The sequence below is a fragment of the Chanodichthys erythropterus genome, chromosome 13 (genome assembly GCF_024489055.1).
Source record: "Chanodichthys erythropterus isolate Z2021 chromosome 13, ASM2448905v1, whole genome shotgun sequence".
NCBI lineage: Eukaryota > Metazoa > Chordata > Actinopteri > Cypriniformes > Xenocyprididae > Chanodichthys > Chanodichthys erythropterus.
Genome location: NC_090233.1, coordinates 34,322,811 through 34,335,055, shown reverse-complemented (window position 1 = coordinate 34,335,055; position 12,245 = coordinate 34,322,811). Strand labels below are relative to the sequence as shown.

The 12,245-nt window shown below is 39.4% G+C and overlaps 2 protein-coding genes across 3 annotated transcripts; one reads left to right on the top strand and one right to left on the bottom strand.

Annotated features, from left to right (window-relative positions):
- Positions 1-199: 199 nt before the first annotated feature.
- si:ch211-114c12.2 (uncharacterized protein LOC336578 homolog) lies at positions 200-7,104 on the top strand. Of its 2 annotated transcripts, XM_067405987.1 has the most exons (10): positions 200-460; positions 1,456-1,515; positions 1,635-2,294; positions 2,650-3,282; positions 5,346-5,476; positions 5,603-5,696; positions 5,904-5,952; positions 6,089-6,163; positions 6,334-6,486; positions 6,620-7,104. In XM_067405987.1, exons 2-9 carry the CDS (start codon positions 1,475-1,477, stop codon positions 6,475-6,477), a joined length of 1,827 nt encoding a protein of 608 aa, XP_067262088.1. In that variant the 5' UTR covers positions 200-460; positions 1,456-1,474; the 3' UTR covers positions 6,478-6,486; positions 6,620-7,104. The 2 variants fall into 2 exon arrangements, with proteins under 2 accessions (XP_067262088.1, XP_067262089.1); XM_067405988.1 differs by having other exon boundaries at positions 200-1,515.
- Positions 7,105-7,258: 154 nt separating this feature from the next.
- mrps31 (mitochondrial ribosomal protein S31) lies at positions 7,259-12,068 on the bottom strand. The gene is made up of 7 exons (XM_067405989.1): positions 11,888-12,068; positions 11,162-11,596; positions 10,778-10,930; positions 10,098-10,244; positions 9,937-10,010; positions 9,363-9,500; positions 7,259-9,263 (listed from the first exon to the last, which is right to left on the bottom strand). The coding sequence occupies exons 1-7, from the start codon at positions 12,001-12,003 to the stop codon at positions 9,037-9,039; spliced, it is 1,290 nt and encodes a 429-aa protein (XP_067262090.1). The 5' UTR covers positions 12,004-12,068; the 3' UTR covers positions 7,259-9,036.
- Positions 12,069-12,245: the final 177 nt, after the last annotated feature.

Sequence of the window (12,245 nt, the reverse complement as noted above, 5' to 3'; positions counted from 1 at the left end):
AATGCCTCAGGTTATGCCCACCATGCCTTTTTGTGTTTCAATTTCAATAAGATATTTTTATTCCTTTACTCTTATACCCCCCCTAAACCAATACTTAATGAGTATTATAAAAAAATCAATATAACTAAATTATACAAAATACTAATAAAGCAACAAATGGGTGTAGTCGACATCAATCCAGTTCCTGTCCCGACGTGAACGCGCCCTGCTCTGTTGACGTCACGGCTGCAGCTGTTCGGTTGGCGTGAACGAGTTTTACAAGACGATTCACCTTTTTCGACGGAACAACTTCGATGTAACGACGAAAGTGGCGGAATTTTTGTTGTTTTGAAAGCATATACGGTTCACCTTCGGTCAGATGTGGAACGACGTATAACGGAAGACGTTTGTTAGCTTTCACGGCTAAGCTTTTGTCGATGAGCTAGACTTGGTTATCTTTTTCCGTGTCGTACAACCTTGGGTATGTCAAAACAACTCAGTCGGTCAACTTTGTCGGAATTAAACACGTAAACATTCAGACTAAGAAAAAGTGATAACTAATACTGTTGCTTGATGTTATTTAGAATGTAACGTTAGTGGAAAATGGTTTCGCTTTGTCGTAGTTTCGTATTGATGTTGAAAACGGAACAGGCTGTTGGAATTATAATTGATATGTTTCAGTATTCAATATAACATTGCATTTGTTATTTTAAAACGGTTGGTGTTCTATATGTGTAATATGACCTATTAAACGTGTTAAGACATTTGTTTCGAATTACTCTTCTGAATGTGAAACTCACGGCCTTGTCGGCCCAGAGACACGCGTTCATGTAGGCCAAGAATGTGGTGTCGTCGACCTCGTCTAAATTCGCGTAATTCCTAACGTTACATAATTAAATCTATCGCCATATTTTGTTTCCGTGTGTTATATGAAACCCTTCAAAAAAACCTTGCATTTGAGTTGTATTTTATTCATTCGGTCTTTATGCGCCTGGAGCATGGCTGACTTGGCAAAAGTATGGGATTAAAACGCATTTATTGGTTTTATATCGATTCCTTGTAGTGTGTCTGATAATCTCGATATGAACGCACTGATCAGGTTAGACTGGTTATATTGTACACGTTCAAAGGTTTTTAAAATATATTTTTCCTGAACCAACAGCGACTTCGAATTATTTGATGGATCCGAGTTGGTGTGCAACATGTACCTTTTGATCATTATTTAAATTTCAGAAATATTGGCATGCAACACATGCTGAGACTGATTGCTTGGTGGCCTTAGATTTGTTATTCAAAGAATACCGCTGGAACTTGTTGGAATTGTGCTACTAGTCTTACTTTTACTTTCAGATTTTACCAGCTTCAGTTTACCTTTTCAGTTTTCCCCTTTATTTTGCTGTTTTTATGTCAGTCCTATTGTCATTAGTGTACATAACCTGGAAGTATAATATTTAATGTCTTTTTCCCCCACTGAAGATAGGTGAAAAGCTGAAAAATGGTGAGACCACACTCAGGATCTCCTCGTTCCAAACACAGGTAGTACATTGTGAAGTGTGTAATATATATTTATATTTTATGTAATATTTAATGTTGATATATCTACCTAATTATCAGTATAATGGTGACTTAAAATTTCACACTTGTTTCTCATACAGGCCCTTCTCTGACAACTACAGCAGCATGAATCACGAAGGACGATATGGCCCCCCTTCAAGAAGCCAGAGGGGTTTCAGAGGACCTCCCGGAAAAGCCTCACCAAGTTGGAGAGATAACAGTAGTGGACCACAGTCATACCCCAAAAGGCCCTCGCTAATGGGTGAACGCAGAGAACGACCACACGGACAGTGGATGCAGAACCAGGATCACTTCCATCCCTATCCCAGCTCACAGGATTCACAGCGGGGCCGCAGGAGGCCTTCTCCACCCCGTTCAAGCCGCCCTCCCCCAGTCCAGCACAGGCAGTCCCCACATGGTCCTATACATGGACCACCTAGCCATAGAGCACCACTCTTCCATGGAAATCACCCCAGCCACACATCTCCATCTCGCCATTTCCATGGCCCTCCATCAGAAAGACGGGTTCCTTCACCGCATAGTTCCTTCAGGGGTCCCCAGCGACGCCCAAGCCCTCAGGAGCATGACAGGAGCTGGTGCCCTGCACCTCGTGACAGGCCCTTTGGCCGACCAGCACTTGGTGGGCACCACTGGAATGGCCCAGGAGGTTATCCTCACCCCCCTGGTGGGGATTCGCGGCTCTCCGGCCCACCCCACAGGAAACCCAGAGAGTTTCATGGAAGGAGTTCATATCCAGAGAGGTACAAGAATGAAGCTGTGAAGGCTGGGTAAAGTAAATATACAGTTATGTGTTAGATTGCAAAGTCCAGTACACAGCAGGGTGGTGAGAGTAAATCCCAGCTTCCTTCAGCTTTCTGTCAGTGTAAAGTACCACAGGATCTAATGCTAAAGCCCATAAAGTGAAAGTCTGTCTGGAGAAATTGTAAAACCATTTGAGGCTTTTTCCCCTTAAAGTTATACTGGCCCAGAAGTTATGGCATTCAGCAGCCTGGGGCTGGATCTAAATTGATAGAAGTTAAGAGCTTCCACACAGCTCAAGCAGCACAAACTGGCATTATAACCCACATGTTTGTATTGTTTGTAATGGATATGTAGGTGGTCTGCAGAGAGAGATCAACGTGGGCCGCATGGAGATGTTGGAAGAGAGTCCCGGCGCCCCGGCATGGAATGGGCACACGGAGGAGGGGGTAGTCCACAGTCTCGGCCCCCTTACAGATCACCGGCACGAAGACCAGGCCCACCCCCATCTGGCTCATCGTTCAGACCTTATCCACCTGTGCGACCTCAGGAAAGGCCCATTGGACGGCCATTCAAGAGGAAGAGTCAAGAGTTCAGGCGTCCGCCGTCATCAAGTGGTTTTGAGCATGGGCCACCGAAGCGTTTCCGCAGGGAATTATCAGTGAGACCTCTTCCTCTCAGGGGCTTCCGAGGTCGTGGTCTGTCCCTCAATGATAAAAGTCGACTGCTAAAGGCACGGAAGTTTAGAGCAGAGTCAGTGGCCCGGTTCAAACTTCCCCCACCAAGAATTTCGGACAGAGTCCCGAAACACAAGCCTCAGACAGCACCAAAGAATGGCAAAGATTCTTCAGGAGTGCCACCACGCAAGATACCACTCAAAAAGATGCCGTCATCCAGAGAGTCATCCCCCAGCACAGTCTCCAAGACCGCAGAGCCTGAGAGGGAATCCGAAACAAAGATGGAATCCCGTCGCTCTGTGAGCGCACACAGGTATGGTATCACCCCTCACACTGTGGCAATGGGCGCGTGATGTTTAGAAGGTCAAGCTTCCTGTTTTTCAATGGCACAACTTTCAACAAATGGGTGTCACCTTGTCAGATGAAATGGATGAGGAGAGAAAAAAGAAAATCATGCCTGTTTTCCTCCTCATTTTTGACAACCGTATGATGTTAAACCTGTCATTGTCCAGAATACCTCTGTCCTTGTCAAGAAAATGATAAGAGATAAGTCTGAGCAAGTCTTTCAAAAGTTTCACAATCGCAGTCCTTTTTGTTCCAAAAGTCAAATGCCATGTGTCCCACAATGATGCATCCAGATCGACTTTAACCCAGAAGAGATGTTTAAAATGTCTTCCAGGGAGGGAAATGGTTTTTAAGCCTTAATCATAAGTGTTTGCAGAAGGATGGTCTGTCCTGTTATACCTGCAATGCTCTGCCTCGATATGCAACTAACTGCAGTAACATAAAAGTCAATCTCTCACGGCTACGTCTCATGGACATTGGATAGGATGTCTTGTAAAATGGAAACATGAAGGACATTTGAATGGATTTCCATGGAGAAGAAATTTTCACAGCCAAGCTCTGTTTCAGCAGTAATGACATTTAGACACTGACGTATCACGAGACGTTGTTCCCTTTGAAGAATTTAGATGATTGGCTGGATGAAGAAACATGTTGACTCTTGTACTGTTTTCAGTGGAAACCAGATTCTTTTGCAATAAGAGAAAGAACTTGCATGAACGAGTCACCCTGTACCGTCCCTTAATAGAATAATGTAAGATTTGGTCAGCGTCTAATCCAATGACCATGGTCAAAGAATAAAACTACATCTTCAATAACCCCAGGAATTCCTTGAAACGGCAGCCAAAAAGAGTCCTCATCGTGTGAGAACTACTATGAGAAAGAAGTCTTTTATACACCTACTTCCCTGACAGATCAACGAGATGGGAACAAAATGGATGTTCTCCCTTGATACATCGCTCCTCCATAACTGCAGTTCTCTGTTGGTATTTATGAAAGATTTATGCCCTTAAATGCCTTTTATATATTTGGCATTACAGCATTGACATCGACAAGCAGGGATCTGTACAACCAACCACTGTCTGAAATGGCAGCATGTCAGAGTTGTGCTGAAGCTAAAAACCTGATTCATTTGTGCCTAATGAAACATGCTTACCAAAATGCCAACCATTAATTTGTAGTGACCCTCAATAGATGTTCTGCAACTGAAGAACCATCAAAGCAATTTTAATTTTAAACGTCTACCTGTTATGTGAAGATGAAATTGCACATGGAAGAGGTTGATGAAGATCTTTCCACAGATGATGAGGTTTGAAGATTCTGCTAGAGAACTAGCCAACAAATTCTAGAGAAATCAGTCCAGCATTCGGAAGATCCTTTCAGTGAAACGTTACCTCAAAGTTATTGCAGAATCCAGATCTGCAAACCGGCTTTTATACCATGAAATGTTTCCCAGCAAGAAAAAGTTTGCAGTCTCCAAATACATCTAATACAGCATGAAAGGATAGGTTAAGAGGAATGTGTCTGGCATGTCAAGTCTGGATAAAAGGAAGTGCTCACCTGCCAATCTGTTTACTTTTTGGAGCGTAACATGATTCCTACACGGCGTTCTTCAGTCCACTCATTCAATCTGCGAATATCTGTTATTCACATTAGTGAAAGGAAGGCTGCTAAAGGCCAAGGTGAATCAGGGAAAATTAATCTACCAATTCAAACTGAAGCATGGAGATGATGGGCTTGCTTTGCTGTAAGTACCCATGTAGTAATCCATCATTGGTCCTTCTGCATTTGCAACAATACAATTGGGTTCTTGAGGACTGTGAATGTTTGAGTAATTTAGTTTTAAGTGCAACATTTTCCCTCCTCAGTTCACAAGGCACAAGTTTATTCCACTTTGAACTCAGATAACATTTGTGCATGCCTTCTGCTTTCTCTGAATGCTTGATGATGCCTATTTAATGTCATATATTCTATCCTTAATCGTCCTCATGATATGGATTACTTGTTCACATGCCTCGTTGACTTTCTTTTCAGCTCCTCACCAATAGACAGGCGACTTTCACGTGACCTTGTTGTGGTTTCCCATTGGGAGGCAGGGCACAAACCCAGTACTAGTTCTAAGAACAATGCACCTTGGAGGAATAAGGCACCCAAGAACAAGTCTGGTAAAAGTCTGACACTTCTGTCATAATTTTGAATGATTTGCAAATAATTTATGCTGTTGCAGTATGCTAATATCAAATCTCTGCATGTAACTTACCTTTTTGTTCTAAATTTTCTCCCTCTCCCAGAGGAATCAGAATCTCATGGAAATTTAACACTGAATGAACGCTTCACCAAACTACAGAGTCCTACGAGTTCTTCACAGGAACAAAAAGAAAGACAGTAAATTAACTTGATTCTTGGGGTGTTACACAACACAACTTTGTATGCGTTTTGGGGGCCTGCAAACAGTGTTTTGTTCATTTTCACAGATCAGTTTTTAGTACATTTGTTATGTAAACGTACCCTTAGTTGGTTACAGCTGCTAAACTTTAACAAAAGCACTGATTGCAACCCTCTACAATTTATTTATTTATTTATTTTTTGTAGGTCTTCTGGAAGTCCAGAAAAAACCCTGAGGAAGCCTGCTTCGTTTCAGGTAATGAAATTCTTAAAATGAGTCTTGTACTCATCAAGGGTGCTTTGAAAGTGAAAGCATTTCTTGTATCACACTCTTTCATGTTAGTCATTACTGTTACAGTGATTTGTTGTGAGACATGTTCTTCTGTACATAGAGGCCTAATTTCCGCTCAACTGTTGGAGTGAAGAGGGGACCAGCTCCTGATGGAGTTCTCAGGAAACCCTTAATGGTAAGTGATGCTTTCTGGTATCAGTTCCAACTCTGAATAATAACAATAATAAAGAATTATTTCTTTAGTTATGTAGTCTTTGTAGTAGGCTTTATTTGAGTCATTTTAGCTTATGTGGTATTTCCACCCAAATTCCAAATAAATCCCAAATATTTTTTCTGTTCTCTAAGGGCTCTTTAATTCCAAGACCTCCCTTCAATCAGAAGCCTGTCTTCAAAAAGAGTCAAAGTATCATGTCAAAGTACAAGAACTTGCAGACGTTGCGGCATAAAGTACCCCACCAGCGTCAAGCCACTAGCTATCGTCGGTGGTGACCCAAAATGGTGAGTCCCATATTGCACACATGAATTAATCTGAATTTCTGTTCAGTATTGTTAAATCTTCAGTCATTAAACTTCTATTTTATCCACAATTCCATCAACTAATGTACTTTGTATTTAATGTTATTTTTTTTAGATTGCATGTGCCGAAGCGAGTCGTCCACTGTAGAGCCTCTCTGCAGAGCTCCCAAACCCCCCCCCCCCCATCTCCTGCTGTACAACAGTTTGAATTAATCTCTGTAAAAACTGCAGATCACCAAAGTATTTTATTTTTTTTCTTCTGTAGAATTGTTTTTTCTTTTCTTTGGTGTGATTTAGAGAGAAAGGTCTTGAATACTGTGCATTAGTCCTTTTTAAAAAGTTTCAAAAACAAAGATTAGTGTTACATTTTTGTAATGTACCTTTAACCTGTACAAAAGCTCTCTCTGCCATAATTTTGTGAAAATATGATTTTTAGATTTTGTTTGAATTATTTTTTCCACATGTAGTTAACTTTATACATCAGTGTCTAAATAGCTGCTTTTTGAAAGTGACTGTTAAAGACTCATATCATGTGAAATGATCCCTGTAGAATGCTTTCTGATGAGTAACTTTAATTTGATAAACCCAACTGAAGTTTGAGTGTTTGATTAGTTGAACTCCATGTGTTGATAAATGACTTCCCTGAAGAATTTTGTTTGTGTAGCTCATAAAAACCCACATGTACTTTCTTTATAATCAGACACTTTGAATAAAAATGGAATTGTCAGACGCGTTGTGTGAAGTAAAATACTATTTGTAAGTTCACACGTTTGACTTAAAGGATTTCCTCACTCTTTGAGTACAGACAAATTGATTCTGTGAAAATTGATTTGGGTCTTTGAAAGTGTTTGAATTCTGTCAATCACAGTGACTCATTTGTATCCTTGCTTCTCATTCATGTGATCTAGCTCTGGTGTCTCAGAAGTTATCAGTTCTTTCCAACCCATGTATTTCAGTCATCCAACAGTCTGATATTAGTGATTTTCTTGCAGGAATGTTAAAACGCAATGTTTTCTGTTTAAAACAAGTGTGCCTTAATCTGTTCCTACAGAACTACCTTCCTCCTGAGTTCAGAACCAACCCTGCTCCAATTCACCAATCGGTATTTACCCAGGCTGCATCTGAAATCGCATACTTTCATACTCAATAGTAAGCGAACCTAGTACCTATCCCATAGGCCATAGGAGAGGATTAAGAATGGTGACTGATTTGATGAAGTGATGCAACTGATGCTGCTAGGTCACTTGATAATGACAACATAAATGTACTATGTCCAGAATACACTAATATTACACACTCATACTATATAGAACAAACTTTCTCAACAGTCATTAAGAAATTACTTACTCAAAATAAGGTCCCTATTCAAGAGAGTATGTGATTTTGGATGCAGCCCAAGTACTTCTGAATTTTATTTATCTGGTTCAGGTGTGTTTGATGAGGGTTGGAGCTGAACTGTGCAGGAATGTCAATTTCGAGGAACAGAATTGAACATCCCTGACTTGGGTCAAAGTTATATGTTTTAAAGGTTGTCGACCATCATAATTGGTACAATTTCTATTGATCTTAAAGAATAAAGTTGTTCACATGAATAATTATTTTTAATAAACTATGTAAGTGGCCTTGATGATACCATGAATGCTGGAAGATAATTGTGATAAGACCTTGATTTCCTTAAATTCTGTGCTTTTTATAATATACATTGTTTAAAAGCAGCTTTACAGATAATGTTTAAAGTACATGAATGCCTAGTTGTACAAATTTGGCATTTGGGTAGTTTAAATACAGCAATGATATAAACAATCAAGCAGCTGAGATTTGCTGTACATGTTGCTTTAGTGAGTGTACTGTATGTATATAAATAAAGCAGGATACATTTATAGTACTTCCAAGTTAAAGTTAATAATTCATAATGTGGTGATATTGCAATCCGTAAGGTTTTTGGTGCAGTAATGAGCCTAATTACTAAAAAAACAGTTTCAGATTATAGTTACATTGCCCACCCACATTTAAAGAAAGGAAGTACACTCACAAGGGTTTTAACAAAATCTGAATTTACATCAAAATTAATAACATTTTTTTTATGATTAATGTGCTTGTTACCCAAACCCAGTTCTTGAAACATAATTTTTCTCATAACAACGTAACTAGGCCAGGTAATTTTTACTGGTCTCTAGCACCACCTGGAGAACTAAGGTGCAATTCTTTATGCTGCTTTGAAGCAACCTGTATTGTGAAAAGCACCACACAAGCAAACTGAATTACCAGCAGCCTACACAACTATTGAAAAACAGCTTTAATATGACTTCGTAATTTTGTATATTATAATACAGCTAACCATTATAAACCAACAGCAATGATACAGTCTTTTAATGTCATTATAGATGCAATTATTACTTGCAGTTGCTTAATGACTGTGTTTTCAGTTTTGCTAATTATTAGTGCAGTTAGGGTGTCAACTAGCTGGTTCTAGGGCATTCAGTACAGGTGAATCCAAAAGCCTCATCTGCCATTTTCCAATTCTCATTTAAGTTAAGCCTCAGCCTCTTTCAGGACATTGTCTTTTTGCTGGAAGTAGTCTCTGAACCAGGCGATATGCTCCTGTTTCTGTTGAACCGTGAGGTGGTGATTCTTTGCGAGGCCTGTAATTACAAGCTCCATGAAGTGCCTGACAGGACCCTGCCGGGGAAATGATTCATCAAGGTGCTTCTCCAAAAACACATGCTCATGGAAGGGCACATTTGCCTCCTCCTCAAGCCCTGAAAAAGTTGCACAATGTGCCAAAAGACAAAGTTAAGATTAGGTACAGGATTAAAAACAGAAAGATGACTGCAACATATTCCTGCATTAGAACTCACCAGCCTCATTGTTGATAGGATATTGCCAAAGTTTGTCCTCTTTGGTCCACTGGATCATCTCCTCAAAGCCATTCCGAGGCATCTGATTTGTTGTTTGGACAATTTGTTTAGCTAGATTAATGTCCCAAAGGGTTGGGCCTAAAATTCAGAGCAAGGCACAGGACAAGGAGTAATACAATTAGTTTCACCCAGAAATACGAATATGTCATCTATGTGCCAAATATGTTTTAAAGGATTAGTTCACTTTCAAATGAAAATTACCCCAAGCTTTACTCACCCTCAAGCCATCCTAGGTGTATATGACTTTCTTCTTTCTGATGAACGCAATCGGGAATATTTTAATAAATATCCTGATGCATCCGAGCTTTATAATGGCAGTGAACAGGGGTGAACAACATCCTTCTGTATTCAAGTTACGAATATAGGATATTTATTAAAATATCTCAGATTGTGTTGATCAGAAAGAAGAAAGTCATATACACCTAGGATGACTTAAGGGTGAGTAAAGCTTGGGCTAATTTTCATTTGAAAGTGAACTAATCCTTTAATGCCATTAAAGAGAACCTCTCCTTACCCAGATCTGACAACGAGTCTTGCTCTGCACCTGCAGTGAAGATGTTCAGCCTCTTACTAGTGAAAGGACTCTTCCTTAAAAACAAAACGATGCACATGGTTAGCGGAAAATGTATTGTATTCAAAAATAACATTTCAGGGAAGATTTTTTTTTTTTTTTACCTTGTACGAACTGCATCAAGTTCACCAGTAATTCCTCTGTCTTGAGTATATCCCTGTCCGTCATCGTCAAAACGGATCTGGCTGCTAGGCCTGGCATTTGATCTGCCATTCTGCCTTTTTCCAACTTTCATATCAGCAATTATGTCTCTGAAAGAGAAAAAGGACACATAATGCTTCCTCCAAATGTACTAATGTTACACTTTATTTCTCATTTGACTCTTTCATACTTTTACGTGGCAATATTCATACAATAGCAACAAATAAAATCTAATCTTCACAAAATCATGTATGTTTTTAAGCAATAAAAATTGTGATGTAACAAAGAGCGACAGATGTTTTCTTCCGTATTGTGATGTGCATTTGAGCGAAATGAACTATTGAAAAAGGAAAAAAATTTAGGGCGGGGACTTGGTTCTATCCATTTGTTGTCGATTGGATGGAGGCAAATCAGAACGCAAGCCCTGGGGTGGAGTTTAAGCTGACAAAATGATTGGATAAGACTGACATGTGTCACCAGAAAGAAGTCTTTATTATTATTTCAGTGGAAGATTGAGTTATGAAAGTTTGATTCAAAATTACAAGCTCTTTCTAAAAAAAGAAAGAAAAAGAAACGTATATATAAAAAGATTAATTTTCATTTTATGGCAACTTTAAGAAATGACATCTGAAATGAGCCCTACCCTATGTTCTGTCCATCAGCTCTCCTCTGGGTCTCAGGTATGGCTTCATGTTTCCTCAGCTGCTGAAGGAGCTCTGACTCCGCCTGACGGCTGTTTGGCAGTGTAGATGCAGCGGCAGAGGCTGCAGCAACCAGTGTTGGATTCAAAGTCTCACTAAAAAACATACAAAAAACAGACAACTGCTGCCACTTTCACTTCAGAGCTGATGCATTTTTTTTGTTAGTCAGAAATTAAAAATATAAAACTGATTAAATATATAATTAGCATAATTTATAAATCTTAATCGTATGATTATATATAGAAGTGCTGTTATCACAGGGATTTTGTCGCAGCATTACCTATTTATTTATGAATTATGCTTGTATGTATGTGTGTTCAACTCACCGCTGTTGCGAACCCTCAGCAGTAGCATGCTGGAACATGCTGTGTGCACTTTCCATGGGCTGTGGGTCGGGCCTCTCATTGATTCTTGGGATCTTTGGGGGTCTTATTTTACGTATGGTTGTGACCTCCACCTTCATTGCCCCCAGCAACTCCAAAAGACTCTCCTTCCCAGATTTAGTCTTGTCAGACTTTTTGCTGTCCTCAGGTTTAACCACAGGTTCAGTCTCTAACTGTGATGTCAACATTGCATTTGAAATTTCATTGCCCTCGTTAATTTTTGTGTTCTCCTGTCTATCACTGTTAATCTCAGCACTAGCTTCATTCTCTTCTGGTCTCTTTTTATTGTCTTCTGACAGGGATGTGGAGCTCTCTTTATTTTCACTAAAAGAGATGCTACTGGTTCCTAATGGCCTCTGGCTTGCTCTACCTGTGGCCCTGAAATAAAAAAGTCAGATGAAATTAGTGTTCATAATTAAAAAAATAAATAAACAGAATTTTAAAAAACGCTTGGTTAAACACTTTTTAAATCGCCAAATTATAAAGCTATAATTATTAATTAGTAACACATAATCAACACGGGAACAGAAAATCGCGTATGTTGATCAAGTATTATTTTATTATTATATTTGAGATATTTTAATTTGAGATTGAGATTTTGAACAGACACAAACATCAGTCAATCTGAGCAGAACTGTCACCTCTCAGTGTCTTAAATCTGTAACTTACCAGATAACAGGAACAAAACTCTCCCTCTCTTTACATTTTGTGGATGGCAGTCCTCTATTCTGGATATTAATTAATCCATTTCGGACCTGATATATATGTATTAATCTTCTGTACATGATTGCCCCTCTCAAAAGATCTCAATGTCGTCCATGCACATTTACCTGTGCAGCACAATAAACTGTCCGGCAGGCGCCTGAGACGTATAAACGTTCCGGGCGTCTTTTTTTGCGCCCAGTAAAGTGAATTTATAACTCATTTGCCACTTTTTTCTAGTGTTTAAACATCCAATGATTGTATTTGTTTTAATCAATCTGTATCAAATACATTGCTACAGGACAACTGATTCGGATTCCAACAG